General features: G+C 43.7%; 1 protein-coding gene across 2 annotated transcripts in view; it reads left to right on the top strand.

Annotated features, from left to right (window-relative positions):
- Positions 1-22,133, top strand: part of STAG1 (STAG1 cohesin complex component) — a 1,379,617-nt gene that overhangs the window by 471,828 nt on the left and 885,656 nt on the right. For both annotated transcript variants that reach the window (XM_086943907.1, XM_086943908.1), the window contains exon 4: positions 21,220-21,387. In XM_086943907.1, coding sequence (XP_086800033.1) covers positions 21,220-21,387 — 168 coding nt within the window. The remainder of the gene's footprint in view (positions 1-21,219; positions 21,388-22,133) is intronic.

The following is a 22,133-nucleotide window of genomic DNA, read 5'->3' as shown; positions in this document are numbered from 1 at the left end:
ACTTTCACTTCACTTTTTCAGTGAATTTATAGTTTTTTTTAATGTAAAGTGATATTTTGTTACCATACTTAAAGCCAACTCTCTGCCGTGCACTTCCTTTTGCCTACTATGCACTGTTCTTGCAAATGATGTAATTTCGATGTTACAAGTGTTATAAGTGCTATAATTTTATATGCTTTGTCATTTAATATGCAATGGAATAACCAGTGCACGGAGAAGGGGCAAGTTAAAGTTAATGCAGTGTGGCTAGTGAGGTGACAAGAATATGTATGGACATGAGCGCGGTATAGTAATTTGAAGGTGGTGCGTAAATTCTAAATTTAAGTTCTAACTAGAAGTTTAGAATTTCTAATGTTCGTAAGGTTTAAGTTGGGTTTATATAGAAATAATATTTTCTTAACTATCTTAGTTTGAACCTTTGTGTGTTTTTTTCATTACATTTAAATGATCTTTATTTTGTAATGTTTCAAATCGTGCTGTTAAGTTTAATTGAGCTAAGTGGGGTTTTGTGGGATATAGTGGAGGACAATGTAATTGGGTGAAGTGTTGTACAGTGGAGTCGTATATCATACAGTGGGGAAAAGTTTTATGCAGTTGTGTGGTGTCATACAGTGGACTGGTGGGTTGTATTGCGAAGGGAAGTGTTGTGGAGTGTAAACGGCTGCAGTGTTGTGGAGTTGTCATTGAGTAGCATGGTATAGAGTGGAGTAGAGTGCTGTACAATTTAAAAAAAACATTTTTTAATGTGATTGGGTAGTGACGGGCTTTAAAAATGCTTTTTCTCAGTCTTGAAAATCAGGTATACCTTTTAAATTGCAGTTTTTGTGTTATGGAAAACACTTACACAGCGGGGTCACCTTTTAGAGGTGTATGACACAAGGATTGCTTGTGCTTAGAGGTAGCTGTCTGCATAGTGTTTGAGTGGAGTATAGTGTCGTATGGTTTAGTGTTGTCGAAGTGTTGTACAGTAAAGTGGCAGAGAGGCATCGTACACTGTAGTGGAATGTGATTACAGTGGTATGTCCTACAGTGAACTTGGGTATAGTGAACACTTGAGTGTCTTAATGTGGAGTGCTGTCATAGTGGAGGGGCATGTCCTAAAGTGTCATATTGTCATACAGTGGTGTAGAGTGGATAAGCACAGAGTGGAGTAGAACATCATAAAATGCAGTAGAATCTTGTAAAATGGAGTTGCATAGAACAGTTTGTCATACAGAGTGGCGGCATAGAATGGATTGTTATTCAGTGGAGTCAAGTGGACTGGCGTAACGTAGTGTAGAATGAAGTATACTAGAGTGGATTTGCATGTCATAAAGTAGAGTGGTGTCATGCAAAGTCAAGTAAAGTGTCATAAATTTGAGGGCTGTCTCGCACAGTGGAGTGCTGTTGTGGATTGTTGGACAGTGTTGTAGAATGTTGTGGAATGGAGTGCACAGACTGAGTGGAGTTCATTGTTGCAAAGTGGCATAATTGTTGCAGAGTGGAATGTCGTACAGTGGCGTAGAGAGGGGTAAAATGCTGTAGAGTGGCATAAAATGCTGTAGAGTGGCTTGTCATACTGTACAGTAGAGTGGTGTAGCTTGCACCGGAGTAAACTGTCAGAGTGGAATATTGTACATTGGAGTGGGATGGTGTCTTAGAGTGTGGGAAACCATTGTAGAGTGGAGTACAGTGTTGTGGCGTGAGCTGGAGTACAGTGTTGTGGCGTGAGCTGGAGTACAGTGTTGTGGCGTGAGCTGGAGTACAGTGTTGTGGCGTGAGCTGGAGTACAGTGTTGTGGCGTGAGCTGGAGTACAGTGTTGTGGCGTGAGCTGGAGTACAGTGTTGTGGCGTGAGCTGGAGTACAGTGTTGTGGCGTGAGCTGGAGTACAGTGTTGTGGCGTGAGCTGGAGTACAGTGTTGTGGCGTGAGCTGGAGTACAGTGTTGTGGCGTGAGCTGGAGTACAGTGTTGTGGCGGGGGCTGGAGCACAGTGTTGTGGCGGGGGCTGGAGCACAGTGTTGTGGCGGGGGCTGGAGCACAGTGTTGTGGCGGGGGCTGGAGCACAGTGTTGGGGCGTGAGCTGGAGCACAGTGTTGGGGCGTGAGCTGGAGCACAGTGTTGGGGCGTGAGCTGGAGCACAGTGTTGGGGCGTGGGCTGGAGCACAGTGTTGGGGCGTGAGCTGGAGCACAGTGTTGGGGCGTGAGCTGGAGCACAGTGTTGGGGCGTGAGCTGGAGCACAGTGTTGGGGCGTGAGCTGGAGCACAGTGTTGGGGCGTGAGCTGGAGCACAGTGTTGGGGCGTGAGCTGGAGCACAGTGTTGGGGCGTGAGCTGGAGCACAGTGTTGGGGCGTGGGCTGAGGTACAATGTTGTTGAGTGAGTTGGAGTACAGTAGAGTGTGGTACAGTGGAGTGGCATAGTGTTGTAGAGTCGAGTAACAGTGCCATTGAGTGTAGTAAATTTGGTTGGAATGCCATAGAGGGAGTTGCGTAGAGGGTGGTAGAGTGGACTACAGTGTGGTAAAGTGACATAAACTGGAATACCGTATTATACAGTGAAGTAGCATAGAGTGGAGTAGACTAGTGGCGTTGAGGGTAGTGTTGTATCGTCGAGTATTGTGGTGTAGAATGGAGTGGGGCATAGTGTAGTATCGTAAAGTAGAGTACAGTGGAGTGGGTTAGAGTGGAATAGCATACTGTGGAGTGGCGTAGAGTGGAGTATCATACAGTGGAATAGCATAGTTGAGTACCATACAGGGAAGTGTATGTGTAGTGGAGTGGGGTACTGTGGAAAAGTATAAAGTGGAATAGTGTAGAGTAGAGTGCGCTAATTGTAGTGAAAGTGGGTGAAATGATGTACATGCAATGTGGTAGGGAGTATATATTATAAGGTGTAAATGTAAACTTTTGGTAGTAGGTGTAGATAGTGTGAGTAGTGTTAGCTATAAGTGTTGAAATGCTTGGTTATATCGTGTACCACTCTATCTGATTAGCTAATTGCTGTGTTTACAAAACGTAAAAGGCAGCCATTTATTTTGCTGCGCTCTTTCACTGCGGTTTGGGTTAGGACCTTAGGTAAGTAGTAGGTTTTATTGTTCCCTACCTATTAATACTTTATTAAAGTGGTAATAGGTAGAGAAATGTATTCATAGTGTTCTACATATTTTGACAGAACTTTACGAAGAACCGCTCAATTTTTGTTACTTTTTTTTAAGTAGCGCTCTAATTTATAGGTATTACAGCAGTACGCTAGATTTTTTTTTATGAAGAAATAAATATGTTGAATATTGGATTGTAGTATACTGTACTTCTTAAACCTATTATAGGGCAGTGTATTTTTTACTTAAAAAATTAATTTTAGAGTACTGCGGTACTTCCTACAAAGTACCTCAGTACTCCATTCATTCAAACAAAAAAATATATGTATGCGCACCTCTGGCGAGGCAGGTGCGATCCTTTGGTTTCCGGTGACTTCCTATTGGGATCGCACCCAGATTGTTTTCATCTCCGATGACTGGGAACAGGTTGCTGACACGGATGACGGAGATCAGCAGGTGGATGAGGGAGATCTGGCTCAACAGTGGTGGTTGCCAGGTTGTAGAACTCCTCCCAGAACACATCAGAAGTTTAAACTTGTACCAATCTTTCATAGGCAGGTGAAAATATTGTTATTTTCTAATTATTCCTCCTTTAAGTTGTCCGTTTGTGGATCCGACCAAACTTCATGGAAACCTGACTAGGTGCTAAGCCGCCACACGCGGGTTCAACGTCTATGAAAAAATGCATTGGTATTGCTTACCACAATGGAACGTTGAACATCTAGCTAATGCAAATTTTTTTGAAGGGTCAAACGCTTGGGGAGTATGGTGTTAAGGTTCTGATGTATGGCGACAAAAAAATTGCATTGGTGCCCGAACAAGTTTAGGGACCCCCCTATCTTTGGCCCCCCTTGTCCTATCACTGCAAAACTTACGATCCTCTGCCAATATAGAAAAAGTAATAGGTCTGTGGAGATTCGCCCAATGGGGTAAAGTTATTGGCGAGAAAAAATTGGACGATTAGATATTCTGTATTATGTATTCTCAAGTAACTATAACTCATGCCCCAGGGTAACAGTAACTCGTTCCCCCACCATATTTTTACTATCAATAATTTCATTGCAAATGCTGCAGTGATATCATCTGTGATGTCATAGAAAATGTCATGAGTGGTGGAATATGTGGGGTAATTAGCAGTTCACTGCGAGGGTGCGAGCTATTGCTACTTAGGGCTCAAGTTATAGATTACTACAACTGGTGTATTTCTGAAGTTGTTTAAATGTAAACCATTGTATTGTCACTGAGAATTTCACCTAACATTTATTCTATCTTATTACCATATGTAAAGCCAATTCCTCGCTGAGCACGGCCTTCGGCTGTGCGCTGCATGGTTTTGCCTGCTGGGCTTGGCATGTGGCCACGCCCTGCATCCCCACCTCTCCCCCTATTTTTATTTTTTAATTTGTTAGAGCTATTCTATGGATTTGCTGGTCCATGTGACAGCCAGTGTAACACCTTTGGTGATTCTGTCTAGGAGGTGTTACATTTGTTGTCGCATGGATTTGCGGATCCAGTGAAATACCTTCGCCCCTCCCACCCCACACAATTTTTTCTCTAATTCGACCCAAGGGGTGGTCCATCGGGTGGGTATGCATGGGGATCCACAAATCTATCGTGTATTCACTATGGCGTGAAATATACTACGTAATTGCTCAAAAACTACTGAATCGATTCACACCAAATCATAAACACTTTCTAGGCAAATTTAAATTAGGTGTAAATCCAATTTGCCGGACCCCCCCCCACACACACACACACACACACACACACACACACACTTTTCTTTCCTCCGCTGACTGATCACCTCGAAACCTTCCATGTTTGGAAAGTTTTGTGAAGATTCATCAAACTGTGCCTAAGGTATAAGCAACATAAAGCTATTTCTTATGCAGATCCTAACTACTGGGTAATATGTTTTTGAGGGATAGATAGAGGCATAGATAACTGGGTGGAGAGCTGCTCCTTTACACAAAACATTGCCTGCTGTTTTTGTAGCTTAATTTTTAAGTTGCTAATTGCTTGATGGCCAGGTAGAATGATAGTGATTACCTCTGTTTCTTCTGATCTACAGCTGTAGTTGAAATTATGTGTTGTATATTTTTTAGGGAGCTGTTATAACTTCATATACCAAGAAAATATCGCCTGGTTTCAGGGCAAGGTCCAGAAAGTATTAAAACATATACTTATGTTTTTAGGTAGGAAATAGTAAGTGAAATCTGTGAAAGCACAGAATCAAAATGGCTAGAGTTATCAGGATAATCACTCGAACATTCATTTCTACTGTTAAATAAGATGTTGCTTTATTAGAGTTTTGATTTCTAATAATATATTTCATGTGTGTATCCTAGGCTCAATAGCATACAACTTTTTTAAATCTCCATATCCGAATTAAGTCTGCAATCCTGGCCTTTTCTTTTAGAAAGCAGCATCTTTAATGCATCCCGAGTCCGTTAGATTCAAATATTTTGTATACCTCTGCCATCTTGTGGTTTGATCTGGAACTGATTTTATTAAGTAATTTTTTTTATCTTTGGTTGCATCAATTGGTATCCCTGAGTGCCCTTTACTTAAACGTAATGTTTCTATATATCTAGTACCTCACTTCTGTGGCTAGGCCTAGCACCTCCAAGTGACACAATATGCCCTTAAACAGTGACCTGGAGACCTCACATTTCAACAAGAAAAATCAACGTCTGTGTTTTTTTAAGCAATTGGTGTCACTGCGGAATTTGGACCCTAGCTCAGCCAGCGTCCAGGAAAACCTACCAAAGTCTGACATTTCTAGACGCATATAGGATGTTTGGACTTGTGTTGCGCCCACAAGTTTTTTTTTTTTTACCCAGTATCCCTTGCAAACCTAACTTTGGCTAAACACGCTCATTTTTCTCACATTTCTGTGAGAACATTTGGTAATATGCGGAGATTAAAAAAATTCCTACCACTCCGTGTTCCCATACATCTCCAGATAAATAAAGCATTCCACTTGATGGGGTGGATCTAGTGCCCACAATAGGAAGGGCCTTAGTACACAAGATGGACGGATCACATTTTCCCACTTGATTGCATTTTGTGTTTGTGTGCCTTTTCTGTTGCTGTGGATTTGAAGGAACGAATACTAAACAGACATTTTTGCGAACTAGAGAGCCAGAGCAGTTTAGAGTGGGTTACCTTGTGTTGATCCAATGACGTGTCTGATCTACAAATAACAGGCAGCCCTCAAACTTTGGATACAGTAATACATGACAAACTTGTGGAACCTGCATATTCCACAAGTTTCTGTCATAGAAATGCAATTTTTTTTTTATTTTTTAGGGAAAGTTTGAGGTTTGCCAGGACATTGTGGGTAAGAAAACCCCCATATTTGCACCAAGGGGGAGGGCAGAAAGCCCTCAACACTAGGGACAATCATTGGAAAAAAGGCAACCCACTCTGGCCTATAGCCATGTCGTCACCCCATAAAAAAAGCAATGCAGTCTTTATGCACTATAATTTGGACGGGTAAGCCCAGTCGTGGGACCTGTGTACACTGTGCAACTGGAACCAAGCTATACCTGGCTGATGAGCCCTAACCAGGGCTAAACTGGTCCTGGTTTGCTTGAGGTCTGGTTCAGGGAGGGCCTGGTATTTTGTCCTGGACTGATCCTATTGGAGCAGGATCAAGACTGATTTGCACGTGGCGGAGACCAAACTGAGGTGGCATGGTTTGCATAATAATGATCTGGGAAGCAGCCCACAGTAATTATCAGTGGGTGAGATTAATTTAAGTATTCCAATCATCACTTTTTTATCTACTTAAGTTTGGTTAGTTCATGGTTTCTTGTTGATAGTCACTCCAAAGAGCATAATTTATCTTCTGTTGTGGACGTGACATGTTTTGCCGAGGTATTTAGCATGTTAGAATCTTCATTGGTAGGCATCACTGTAGAGTGAAGATTCCTGAAAACTTCAAATCTAGTAGTTGTGGTGTCTGGTGATGAAGGTGTGAGGGTAGAGCTAGTATGATACCCACATGTTAGGAATAATAGATCCTGTCTCTTCTTGTAATAACCTTGACCAGAACGCAAATTCCTCCCACACACTCGCCCCTATGTAACCAAGCATTGGCAAAGCAAATGTCTTTTCGCTACAGGTGCAGACCTTTTGGCTTTTCCAATGGTGTTAGCTGATGTTGCCCAGTTTCTTGTGGACACTTACTTGCTTTGCTGCTAGCGCCAGACGCCCTGCCACCCTGCCGCAACTTGCCCCGCATCGCCGCCATTGTCATAGTCACTGCCGGACTTTTTTACCCGGCAGTACCCGCGGCGCGCACGCCGCCACCGCGGCTCTAAGCGCCAGGAGGAGCTTATAAGGATCATCAGCCCCCCGTGTCGCGGGACGCGTTTGGGTGGCGCCGGGCAAAGCCCGGGCCCATCTAAGGCTGAAGGAGGCTGGGCTGGGCCACCCCATTTGGTTTCCTGACACGGGCGGAACATCTAAGTGCAAGGTAACGTGAAGCACCCTGTTATAATTGATGTTATTGTGCAGTTTGGAGGATTCATATTGTTACACTAGGGTCAACTGGCCATCCATGTTACACAATGAGTAAACGGAGAGCGGTAGCTGGAACTCTGGATGACTTCATCGTAAGGGCTGAGTCACTGCTAACGCATGAGATTCAGATGACAGAAAGAAGACTTCCTGGATCCTGCTGCTATACAGTCACGTCTGTCGCTGGGGAGCCAAGTTGATCTCAGTATACCTGACACAGCAAAAAAACCATCTGCAATAGCTGGCCCTAGCACTTTCAGCCCACCCATGTCATCCTCACCATCCCCGGTCTCTTTTAACACACTTGACCTAGGCGCGCCTTCTACCAACACCCGGGGAAATGCTGGAAAATCTTCTAGACACCATAAATTAGCTGTTTAAGCAGCCAAAAGGAATTTTTTTTTGCCAACACTGCAAATACCAAGCTTAAACCGAAACCTAAAAACATTAATAATGGGGCATCCACTAGCAGTTCGGAAGTTAATGGGACTGTGAATACAACCGCTGTTGCAATACAGACCGATGATATCTCCGAGAATAGTTGCAATGTGATACAACCTTAGATCTTATAACGGTAGGGTTTGAATCAAGACTGGAATGCATAAAGGAGGAGATTTAGAACTTTGACTTGCTCTGCGAGAAATTGATGCACTTGAACTCCGCTATGGACAAGCTTAATGGGGAAAGCTGAATAATGTTCTTAATGATGCAGGGGAGGGGAACCCAACTTCATCTGTAACAGTTGTAGCGGATAGTCGCAACAGTGAGACGCAACCATTCAGTATCACCCCCTCCCATAGATACCCCCATCGCTACCTTATGTGCATCTTGCAGGATTCGAGATAATCGTTTTGTGTCCAATCCTGCCCCCACTGGGAGAGACAACCAGGTTCTATCAAGATTAGATAACATAAGTGGAGAAGTGTGGCTCACTGGTTAGAGGAGGCATACCCTGAAGCAGAGGTCAGACCCGGGACCAGGGTTCGATTCCCGACGCGGCAGGGTCCTGTACCCAATTGTCCATGGACTTGATAATTCTCGCTTCGGTGCCCACTCTAAGCACGAGTTCACACTATGCAGCTCTGGGCAACAAGCTTGCTTAATCTCCACAACGCCCCCCCCCCCCCGCGGCGGGATGCCTGGCTTTCACCTTGGGGATGCCCAGCACGGGTAATCTCACAGGGAAAAACCAAGACGGGTTCCCAAGGCAAGCGCCGAGATGCCCAAGGGTACATTGAGCGCCATATAAGAACACACATACATTCCTAAGTAACTTGAATTTGGCCGTAGAGAGTGCCAATCACAATCAGCCCCAGCCTGGTATTACTGTGGCCGACCCCACTAAAGACACGAGAGCGCTTTAGAAATTTAAATACAAATTCTAACACCGATGTCTTGAACCTGCCACCTGCCTCTAGTCCCTATGTGCTAGTCTTGACTGGTGTCCTAAATCTTGCTGGGGGCCAGAGAGTCTTGGTCAGATCTTCGAAATGAATCCGTAGACTGGCTTCGCAAATGTAAAAATGTTGATCCTTCCTTAATGGATGAAATCATTATAGTCAGGAGAGTAGGGTGGGTTGGCCAATCAAATAAGAGTATTGACGGTGACTGTATCGTTATCAATTTTCGTAGACCACAAATGGTCCGCCGTTTATTAACCATCAGAGAACAATCCTTCACCGTCAACACAGATATAAGTGCACTTCCCTTAGGCCACTTTTATAAACCGCTAGTAACATCAGCAAGGGGCCCTGAAGCACATGTGCTAACAGCCAATAGGTTCCATGCACTCTCCAGCTTGGACACCCAGGACTGACTGCCACCGTTAACACCCAACATACAAGCCCCCGAAGGGCCCAGACTGGGTACTAGCCTCTTATCTCACAAAGACATAGATAGGGCAGTTATACCCAGAGTTAGCAGTGGGGTGGATTTGAGCGACCTAAGCTGGAACGTGGCAGGGATACGAACTAGGCTTGATAACCAGGATTGGCTGCGTATGATAAAGGTACATGACATAGTCATGTTCCAGAAAACCCGGGCTACGGAAGATTTGTATATTGAAGGGTTCCATTGTTTTAGTGTGGCAGCCCTAAGCCCCAAAATAGGCAGACCGTCGGGCGGTCTGTTTATTGGGATTAATGTGGCTGCTGGTGGCAGCTTTAAGGTCCTTCCAACCAATAGCCAAAATTATCAAGCTGCGCTTTTTAAAATGCGAGTCTGTTTTCACTTGGCAAATTTTTACAATAACGATTTTCATTCTGTTCCTAATAAGAATTTCATTGGGCTTTTTGATTTTATTTCAAATTTGGACTCTGTTTAATATGGGGGGGCCCTACTGGGGTTTTGTTGGGGGGTGATTTTAATGCCAAATTTACTAGTAAGGTCCATGACGGGGGGGACAGGCAACTCTGGGCCATCTGTTCGCAGGGGTGTCGAACTTACTTTGCTCTTAAGATCATGTAATTTGGTTAATGTCATGAATCTGGTGGGTGGGCTTAATGCAACTGGCCATACGCAACGAACATTTAGGGGAAGGGGTTGTTCAACAATAGATTTTGTTTTCATCTCCTCTTCACTCGAAGACCAACTAAAGGTTGCAGAAGTCATTGCTACTGATCTTGGGGATCATAACCCTATCAAAATATTGTTGAGCTCTGCCCCCAGACCCGTGTTCCAGATAGAATTCGGGGCCTCAAAGCTGATCCCTCGACTGATAACTTAAGATTACACTGGAAGGGGGTCGATAGGGATAAAGTGTTTAAGGAATTAATTAAGGGCAACATGCATCTCATTAATTCCTGCCTGTCACTGCAACCCTTACACACAAAGGTAATCCAGGATTTTACTAAACTTTGCCAGGCCATAAAAATCCTTCTATCGAAACCTGTACCCCAAGTAGAAAGTAGCCCTAGATGGTTCGACTGAGAATGCACACTGGCTAACAAGAACCTTCGTAGGGCCTTATCAGTCAACCCGAGGTGCGCCACTGATGTTCAGTTGGCTAGGAAGAAATGTAACACAGTGATTGCAAATAGGAAGATGGTCCTCCTGAGGGAATGTTGGGAAACTTTCTCTGAGGCAGCTAGTTCAAAAAAAGGTAACATCTTTTGGTCCGCAGTAAGGGACCTTCGATCAATGGGCCAGCTATCAACCCAGATTAGTTGCAACATTTCCAGTGAGTCCTGGGTAAACCATTTCTCGGAAATTTATGCTACCCCACAATCAGAGATAGAATATTATGTGCCCGGTATGTTGGCCCACATAGAGTTAACTATTTAGAAGTAGAAGAGGCCATCCAGCAGAGTTTAGGGAATAAAGCACCGGGGCCAGATGGGTTGCCAATCGACCTAAATAAATGGAAACCAGATTTATGGGCCCCATTGCATCTGAATGATTTTAATAGCTTGACTCTTGCCACCTTACCTGTAACATGGGATAAGAGTATTATAATACCGATTTTCAAAAAAGGAGACAGGTCCCAGCCAAGCAACTACAGCCCAATATCTTTTTAATAGACAATACCCTAAAAATATTGGGGAGAGTTCTGTATAACAAAATTCTAACCTGGACAGAAGAAAACGATATTTTAGAACCATGCCACGTAGGCTTCCGGAGCAAGGTGGGAACAGTTGAACAATGCCTTAACCTTAATTTGGTTATTGGTAAATACACCATTGCACGGAGGTTACCGGTTTATATGGCATTTATGGATTTGTCCACAGCTTTTGACCTTGTCAACAGGGCGAAGCTGTGGACAATCCTTCTGGCAGGTGGGCTGGATGAGCCGCTGGTACACTTTTTAGCATATCTCCATAAAGATGAGGATTGGCATGGGTGGAGAGGTTTTGGGAGTAATTGAAGTAGGAAGGGGGGTAAGAGAGGGGTGCGCCTTGGCCCCCCTTCTCTGCATTATTTATATTAATGGGCTAAAAACTGCTACCAAAGATGTTCCCAAAATTAATGGGAAATCTCTCACTGTGCTTCTATACGCAGATAATGCGGTTCTTATAGGCCGCACTCCTAACTCTCTGCGCACTTTAGTACAAAACTTTGCTAATTATGTAGATGGCCTAGATCTGCTGGTCAATTTTAAAAAGTCTTTTTTAATGTGTAGCGGCCCTGGGAAGCGAGAGAAAGTTCTATCACAGTGGCTAGCCAAAAATTGACATGTACGCGCTTATTCGTCTATCTTGGGTTGGTCTTTGCTGTGAACGGCTCCTGGAATGAGCATTTAGCCCATTCCAGGAGCAAGTTCTCAAAGGTCACCAATTCAATTCTGAGTCTTCCCTACCCTAAGACCACTGGAGCTATTTTTGCTATTCAGAAAATGTATAAGCTACAGTGCATCCCTGTGGCTACATATGGGACTGAGATTTGGGGCACTGTTAATAGTTCATGCATCCAACAGGAAGTAAACTGGTTTTGTAGGAAACTGTTGGGTATCCCAATCTCGACACCACAATACATACGTCACAGGGATATTCATCTTAATTTTATATCTGATTTTATTTGCGCCCGACCAGCTCTTTTTTGGCTTTCAGTATGGAAGAATCAGGCTGCTTCCCTTACTCGAGAGATTTTTAGTGACTGCATAAGGTGTGACAAAGGGATGGATATCCCTTGGTTGAGTGGAGTGCAACAAAGTTTGCGCAGCATCAATAGGGAACACATCTTCTTAGATTCTAACACAGTTGAAGCTGTGTCCTAAAGGAATTGAGAGATGCTCTCTACTCCCTATATAATAGAGAGGATGGATCTAGAATCTGTGAAATCTGTTCACAATTATGTTTGTTGAACAGTAGTCACCCACGGGAAACAACCTTTACAACGCAACTTTTACAACACACTACCATTACAACAAAACTTTTACAACTCAAGATCCATTACAACGCATGCCATTACAACGCATGAAACTACAATGCATACCATTACAACGCATGTCATTACAACGCAGTCATTACAACGCATACCATTACAACACATACTATCACAACGCATAGTACCCTTACACTATCCAAAACTTACCCTACTGTTGCACCCCCCTGGAGTTGGAATAGTAATTTTTACCCCTCCACTATCCAATACTTACCATACATGCAATGTAATGGTATGCGTTGTAATGGTATGGGTTGTTCTGGAATGCGTTGTATAGGTCGTTTTTAAAAATTCGTTGTAATGGCATGCGTTTTAATGGAATGCGTTGTAATGGATGTTGCGTTGTAAAAAATGCGTTGTAAAGGTATTCGTTGTAACGTCATACATCCGTCACCCGCTGCATATATATATCTCGCCTTACCCATGAGTCGCTGGGATAGGAGCCTATTATTCCGCCTAAGAGCTGGAACTGTCAGATTTGCACTGTGCTTTCCTCTTGGTTACCACCCCAACCTCAATCAAACACCCTGTCCTAGTGATGGAGGAGTGGTCAATCAACTATACATTTAAACATTTTTTGTTAAGTACTATATCAAATACTCTAAGTGGCTTTTAAACCCTTATTTTAAAAAGAGACGGCCTATTAGTTTGGACGAGGCCTATCTGTGTATAGCAACCCTGGATGATGCTGATTTGATTTTCCGCACATGCACTTTTCTTAGAACTGCTATTAGAACACGTAAGTCTATGTTAGACCCCTGAGACTCTTGGTATAATTGTAAAATGTTTAAATGGTTTTAGCTATATTTTTTCCCAATGAAACCACTTCTAATAGGCAGACTCAAATTTTAAATATTATGTAATATTGTATATTCTTATATTGTCATGAGTTCTCAAACTCCAAGACTGTTTGCATTTGTCATGAGTTTGTGCTTTTATGGGTACCAAGGTACCCTAATAAAGTTTATGAACTGAACTGAAGTAAATAAAAAAGAAGGGTTTTGACATGTCTGCATGCACCACTGATATACGTTCTGACACTACAGCAGTCCAGCGTGAGGACATATATACAGGCATGCAGGTGCATACAGTTGACACCGCCACCATTTTGTTTTATTTATCATTCCAAGATGTCATATGGCAATATTTGAGCAGTATATTAAAAAGCAAATAATTGAAAAAAAGACCGCATTAGGCGGGGCAGCGGAACAGGGAGTGAAAAGTCCGTGCTGGAGGAGAGCAACTGAGACTAGGTAGGCAAGGAAGAAATTCTAGTCTGAGCAGGGGAAAATAGATTATGAAGCAGGAAAAAGAATGCGGTCAAGGAAGAAATGGACGAGCTGGGCAGTGCCAGGAGGTAATTGAGGGGGGGAGCAGCATGCAAGGGAGAGTTCAAGAAAGACAATGCACTTCCATGGAAAGCTCAAAGAACAGGAATAAAGTTGTTTCTATTCTAGAGGCTAGAAGTCATTTAATCAACAGAAAGCTAAAGAGGCTATGTGCAAGGGGAGATAGAAGAACTATAAGGAAGTTCAGCCACTTTAAAAGAAGCATGCAAATGAGATTGACAAAGCAAGCCAATGGTGCTTAATGGAGTGGACACTGTCTATTGTAGATATTGGCATTGTCCACAACAGGTTTTCTACAGCAGTCAGCTAAAAGTTGTCTGGTCATTGATCATTCGACCTAATGCAGAGAACTTTACATTTTACAAACACCAAAGGTCATTAATTAGGTCGAAGCCTACCAGTCAGTGTAGCTGGCTGCTTTGCTAACAACATCTTGGGGGCATTTGGAAAGCTTTCCTTGGAATGCATTCCACCCATTGCTTACCATTTTGGATTTGTGGTTTGTAACTCACATTTGCTTGCTTTCTATTTGGTAGCTTTGTTTTAGGGTGCCCAGCTTGAGTTTGTCCCTTTCCTGGCCCAAACCCTATGTACTGTATTATTCTACCAGTACTACATTTCTGTAAACAGGTCTTTAAATCTCGTTCGTGTGAAGTTCTGTCTTCCAGGGCACTTGGTGTTTACTTTTCTTTCTCTAACTTCAAAGTGAGAGGACTTATGTGACAATCATGCTTGGTACTTGGGGTTATGCTCTATATTTCTTTTCCTAGCACAAAACAAAATCTTAATGTCAGTAAATTAACTGTGCAGATGTATCGGAACATGGAAAACACAAATGAAGCATATTTTTGGTAATTCTGAAGTGTGGTGGAAACTTGTATTTTATACACTCGGTGATATTTCCACACATTGTGCGCTGTACGCTTTTATCAGTAAAACTGTGTCTGTGTAAATGTAGTAGTCATTTGATTTGAAGATGTGTTGTCTGTAATGGCAGTGTGTTGCCACACTATGCATAGTCCACTTTACCCCACTCTGCACCACACCACTCCGCGTCACTGCACTCTACATCGCTCTCCTCTGTGCCAATGCACTCTACCCCCACACTAATCTACTCTGCACCACTGCACTTTACGGCACTGCACTCTACGACACTTAACTCTACTGTGAAAGAATCTAGTCTACGCCACTGCACTCTATTCCTGTCCACTCCACTCCACTGCACTCTACACTGGGCCACTCCATCCTATTCCACACTGCTGAACTCTACACCTTTGCACTCTACGCTACTCTACTCAATGTGCTCTGACACTACTCTGCAACACTGCACTTTGACACTGAACTCTACCCTGCACCACTCTACGCCACTGTACTGCTCTGTGCCAGTGCACCATTCCACTACTCTACGCCACTCTAATCTACTGTGCACCACTGTACACTGCACTCTTCCTCTCTACTCTGCACCCCTTTACTCTATGCCAGTGCAGTCTATGCCACTATGCACCATTGCACTCTTTGCCTCTGCAACACTACAATCTGTGACATTGAACTCTACCCTACTTTACTCAAAACCAATACACTCTATGGCAATATACCTTGCCATTATACTCTACTCTTTAGCACTGCACCACAGCAGTCTACACCATTGCAATATACCCCACTCTACTCTGCACCACTGCACGCTACGATACTCTACTCTACAATACTGCACTCTGACACTTTGACTCTGCAGGAATGCACTCTCTGCCACCTAACTCTACACCACTCTCCTGTGTGCCACTGCGCTCTACCCTGCACCACAACACTCTAATGCCAACTACCACTGCACTCTATTATAATATTAATAATAATAATAAGGAAGCTTGTAGAGCGCCTAGTTACGCCCACCGGCGTGTCCCCGCGCTGAAGTAAGCAGGAGATCTTAGAGCCCCCAAACCCAGACTAAGGCGTCCAGTCTCATTAGTGAAGGAACAGGTGTGTTTTAAGCTCTCTTCCGAACCTAATCTCAGAAGGTTCCATCCGAAGCCCAAGAGGGAGTTTATTCCAGCTCCTGGCCGTCATGAGCCGGAAAGATCTGCCACCCATTCTGGCCTTCTTCTAGGCCACTGAAATCTACTGTGCACCACTACGCTGGCACGGACACAGCACTTTGTTACTTCACTCTATGCCTCTCTACTCCGCACCACTTAACACTACCCCACTCTACTATGCACCGTTTCACTCTGCGCCGCCACTGAGCTTCACCCAGCTCTACGCCACTCTACTCAGGATCACACTCGCTCTACGCCACTCTACATCATGCCTGCTCTGCGCCACTACTCTGCATCGCCCCTGCTCTACTCTACTTGGCATCACCCCCGCTCTACTTGGCATCACCCCTGCTCTACTTGGCATCACCCCCGCTCTACTTGGCATTACCCGCTGCTCTACTCCACTCCACTACACATCACCACCACTATACATCACCCCACTCTACACCTCTCTAATCTGTTATGCACCACTACACACTATCCTGCACCATTCCATTATACGCCACTGCAATCTACTCTGTGCCACTCTTCTCTACATTACAGCATTCTACCCCAATGAACTCTACACCATTTTATTCACAACCAATGCATTGTTTGTTGAATCTACTCTTCACCATTGTACTTTGTCACTTCAATTTAGACCACTCTGCAACACTCCACAATAGTCAACTCTGACTCCATTAATCTCTGCTCCACTCCTTGACACACTGCTCCACAATACTGCGCCACTCTATGCCACCCTACGACGACCCTCCACGTTACTACGCTCTATACACAACTCCCTCTACCACTCCATGGCATTTTATTCCACTCTATTTTACGACGCACTACTCCACTCTACTGCTCCACTCTGACACAACTCCAGTGGTTCTTAATCCTTTTGGGGCCTAAGCATTTTCCATAACTTGAACCGCAGAACAACACACAATTCAGAATAATCGTTCATCGAACGATTGCACAAATGATGAAATTTATTTAAGACAGTAATGTGAACTTTTAATAGGAAGGCTGGAACTTTTCTAAATTCAATCGAGGCCACTCCTCATGAACACTGTATTCTGCTTGATGCAGTTCACTGCTCAAGCAATCAATCCTTTAATGCTAACTTAATTTTTAGCATCAAATTTCAAATTCCTTCACAGAACGTTAGAAGATAAATTTATATACACTTCTTAGGTCTCGCCTTTTCCATTCCGAAGGAATGGAAAATGGAGAGAATTCAAGTGCTCAAAATACTTGTCAAACCAAGGGGTTTTTGGTGCGGTTTTCTTCGAGTTCACGTGGCCACAGGCACGCGCTTTTGGGCCATAAACTTTCACGGCCATCTGTTCCCCAGCTCCAGCACCTCCCCTCTCTCTCCCCGCACCCAACCTTACTTGGATTTCTCCTCCCCCTCCCCAGCCAGTTTCCCCCAGGCCGTGTTCCCTCCCACCTTTCCTCCTCTCTGTCCCTTCTTTCATTCACAACTTGTTTGTGATTGCATTAAAACCAAAAATGTTCTATATCCGTTCTAAGTGCACCTGCCTGCAGGTAACCCATACTATGTTCTTTTGTAGCAATAAGCCATGGTTCATTTTTAAAATTGCTATTTTTTTATTGCACACATGTTTAGTTGTCAGTTTGTGTTTTGTTTAACTTGTTTTTTTGTTGCACGCTGGTATAATAAAAAAAAGAACCTTCGCCCACGCTTGCAAAACATTTTCGTTTGAGGTAGCTCAACGGACTAAGTGCCTGCCCTTGTAAAATGATAGATTACATATTTTATCATTTTGCGGTCCTTAAAAATTGGACCCTCGATTAAGATAATAAAGTCTGCAAATAAAGCGCCACGAGTGAACTGAAGTGTGGTGTGCGCTAGAAAAAGGTTCAAATCACTGTAACTTTTCTTTCTGTATCTGTTGGTCCCCTCTCTTTTCTCAACATTTTCTCTCGTATCTAGTTCTCCCCCCTTCCCATTTTCTATCTTCTTTCTGAGCTCAGAACTATTGGATTCTCAGCCTTTTCCATTTTTTCTAGTAACTGTCATACGTGTGCTCCTTAGCACCATCTCCCGTTTTTTGTTTTTGTTTTTTTTTTTCAAATTTCCCATCCTTGCCCCTGCTTGGAGTGACCCCTTTTTCCCCCTGATTTCTGGCATACGTGAGCCCGGGCTCACACACTTACTGGTCTGCCTCTTTTCTCACCATCTCAAGCTTTTCTGTAATAGATCTCAGCCATTTGTTCACCCTCCCTCTCCTGTTTCTTCCTCAGCTTCTGACCCACGCGCGTCTCCTCCCAGCACCCAGCCCTCCCTCTCTTGCCCCCCCCCCTATATCTCATCTGTGTGTGCTTTCCTTTATCTGGCCAGGTCCCCCGCCCATTTTAAGTGGTCCGCCGAGCAGGCTCAGAGCTCTTTTGAAGGTTTGTTTTCTCTGGAGGGGAGGTGGGGCTCGGATGAGAGAGAGGAGGCTGCTTTTAATACTCTTAACAGTTCAAACTTTTCCCTCCGCTTCATCCTGCCTCTCCTTGAATATTTATCCCTTTATCGCTTCAAATGGCCCCCTTCTGCCTCTTTGTTTACGCATTGGGGGGCGCTGCAAATCACACAGTACTTTGTGTTTACAAAGCTTTCTCTGAGAGGGGATAGAGGTGGGGCTCGCGGGACTGGGTACCCCCTGCCTCTCCTCTTGCATATGTGTCTCCCCCTGCTGTGCCTTTGTCACTGACACCGCAGAGGAAAGCGCAGCTGTGGGGTAGGTGTGACTGTTTACCTTTTCTCGGTACCCTGGGCTGCAATGCCATAAAGATTATAAGGCCAAATGCTGAGTGGAATGTACGTAACACCTACAATAGGATCTTAAACGGCTGGTACAGCGCTAGCCCCTCAAAACTCGTGGCCCCAAAACCTAACAATCTGTACCACTGTTCTCAATCTTGATAATCTGAACCTGTTTCGACATTTCGCGTTGGCATTTAATTAAACAATACTGCCCTTTGTTGGCCCCTAAAAATTATCACAACATATAGTTTATACCCCGGCGTCTCGTCTCACACCAAAATACAAATCAAAGAATGCGTAAGGTTTGTGACGAGATGTTAGTTGTGGGAACAAGTGAAGCCAACATTAATTGGTGGTAAGAGCCTGGACAATGAATGAACAGGGATTATATAGCGCTGCAAAAGTCCCGGGTTTACCAGGAGAGCCCCGAATAGTCAACGACTGCCCTGGAAAATATTTGGCATTTTTGGTGAAAGTGAAACACACAAAAGGTGATACATATCCTTATGTAGCGGTGCGGGATTGGTATGGAATCCGGACCAGAAAGCAGTTTCAGTAACACAAATGATAATGTGTCAAAGCTGCATTTAATTTCCTCCTAGTGACACATTGCCATGTGTTTTATATGTTGGTGAGTCCTGTCAAGTCAATTCACGGTGTCCCACCGTCGCTACAAAATAATAGTCCTACTTCTATGTTCTTGGCATGTCCCAGTAGGACCTCTAATATGAACAGAACTTGGAAGACTTCTTTCTGTAGCACCCCTCCCCTCTCCTTCTAACTCAGGGTGTATCCTTCTCTTCACTGCTCTCCTTATCTCCCTCTCTCCTTCTCTCCTTCTCTCCTCTCTCCTATTCTCTCTCTCTCTCTCTCCTTCCCTCTATCCCCTTCTCTCCTGTCTCCCTCTCTGCACTTCTCTCTCTCATCCTCTTCTCTTCTCCATTCTCTTTCTCCCATCCATCCTTTTCCCCTTCTCTCCTCTCTCCCTCGCTCCACTTTTTTCCTTCTCTCGCTCTCCCTCTGTCTCCTTTGATTTCTCTCTCTCTCTCTCTACTTCTCTCCCCTTTTCTCCGCTCACACTCCTCACTTCCATGCTCTCCGATTCTCCATCACTGTGCCTTCCTCTCTGCCTTGCTCTCTATCCTCTCTGCTTCGCTGCATCCCCCGTCTTCCATGCTGCCCGCATCGGCCTTCAGACTCCCTTCCTCCCGTTTTTATCTCACTAACCCACCCTCTCGTCTTTTATATCTTCGTGTCTCGCTCATACTTTTTTGCACTCATCACCCTCGCACTTCATTATACTTCTCTCTTGCACTCCTTCCCTATCTCTCTCTCCCGCCCATCTCAGTTTACTTTCTCCCCTTCTAGAAGGGTGTAAAAAGGCTGTTTATTAGGGAGCAGGGTGGGCAATGAAACCAACATCATAGCAGGATGGGCAATAAAACAAACACCCTTCAATAATTAAAAAAATTAAAAGCCATTGTTATTTGTAATATCAATACAAAACATGTGGCATTACAAATGCTAAAAGTGTCACATTTGCTAAAGTTAAAAGTATTGGCATTGTAAATCACAAAACATAAATATAAAATGTCATTTACAAAACCAATAGCTCCAACTTTACTACTGCGAGACCTATTGGCAACGCCAGTGCTTGTTTTAATCGGTTTCTGTTTTATTTTCTAAGCAATTGCAGACCCACTGAGTAGGCTTTTCGGCCCCCCAGAGTCCCCAGACTACAGGTTAAAAACTACTGCTCTGTGGTGCCCCACTCTACACCACTTTACTTCACTCAGTGCAATTGCACTCTTATACTACTCAACTCCGCAACACTCTATAATACTCTATACTACACTACTCTTGACACTCCACGCCATTCCGCTCTAATCCACTCCTCGCCATTCCGCTCTAATCCACTCCACGCCCTTCGACTCTGACACTACTCATTCCACAGCACTCCCTGCCATTCCATGACACTCCACTTTAGTCAACACCACTCTGCACCTCTCCATAACACTCCACTGTACACCACTTAACACTCCTCTCCACTCTCCTTTACCTCACTAACTTTTAGCCATGTTGAACAGCAGCCACGCTGGTGTATAACATGGCTAAAACATATTGGCAAACCAATAGCTCTTGCATAGGATAGGTGAGACCTGTTGGCTTTGCCAATGCTAGTTTTTCTTTCAAAGATGCATGGGGAAAACAAATGTGTGGCTAATGAAATGTATATCTTAGCAACCCTTGAGCCTTTTCTCCAAAAGTTTAGTTTTCCTTGTATCTATTGAAAACTTTAGAAACTTTTTGCATGCTGAAAAGTAAGACTGTATTGCATGTAGGAGTTTTCACTTAACCTTAAGCATTGAGACTTCCTTTCTTTATTGTTGGTTGAATGTTTATCACATGACAGTATAGAGGACACACATTCTGGAGAAACTGGTTAAGATATGTAGTGTTTTTCCTTCATCCTCATGAATATTGGTTCTTTGGCTTGGACTTGGTAAAATACACATACAATAACTGTTATTCATGCTTTAGCTGCTTAAATAACCTCCATATATTTAGATACATTACTCATATACCTTTTTGATTCTCAGTCTGCAGTCAAGAAGCCCAGGAAATCCACCGGGGAGAAGAACCGCATTGATCCTGGGTCAAGAGGCGTGGGACGAGGAAGAGCGAATGGTTTCCCTCAGCAGAATGGAGAGGGAGGAGAACCAGTCACGTTGTTTGAAGTTGTTAAAATGGGCAGGAGTGCTATGCAGGCAAGTTTATTGTGACTACATAATTGCCTTCAGAGATAAGTTGACTGATATTATAATATCTTAATGTAAAAAATAGATGTCTTTAACATAGTTGAATGCTTCCAACGTGGAAAGTAGGTCATCCAGTGCTGGAACCAATTTTAGTGTTTGACTAACAAATGGACTACATTCGAGAATGTAGTTTTCCTTTAGAATGAGTGGCACACTTTAGTTACTGTCCCTATTGCATTATCTGAAGAACCCTTTTTCAAATTGTAAAAATGTTTTACACGAAGACCTACAAAAATAATTGGACTTGGCAGAATTTTCAAATAAACGTTAATGAATCAGGTCTTATTGTGAAGCGGTTCCAGTGGTCTAAAACTATTTCATTTATTATCAAAGGTTCTACAACTTAAAAAATCTTGAGGCACTTCCTGTTTTGCCGATCAGGTGGCTGCAACCTTTCGAAAAGTAAACTTGTCCTCGTCAGTGAACATATGGTCTGTGGGTAGATACCGAACTGTAGGGGCAATCTGTATCCAAGCAAAATGTTCACATCCTTTGGTGACAGACCTTTATGCTGTACCTTCAATGCTGTTTGAATTGACACACTTTAATTTCTTGCATCTTACCTAATGGACTCCTCCAGACTGAATAAGTCATACCCTGACAGATCCCCAGCATGCCTGAAAGGTGGCGGACAAGAAGCCACTTTCAAATGTATGACCTGGACTTTCAAAACTGTCTGGATGGTAGTGTGAGAT

This window comes from Lissotriton vulgaris, chromosome 11 (genome assembly GCF_964263255.1).
Source record: "Lissotriton vulgaris chromosome 11, aLisVul1.2, whole genome shotgun sequence".
Lineage (NCBI taxonomy): Eukaryota > Metazoa > Chordata > Amphibia > Caudata > Salamandridae > Lissotriton > Lissotriton vulgaris.
The sequence above is the reverse complement of the archived record's forward strand: the minus strand, read 5'-3'. Positions and strand labels throughout refer to the sequence as shown.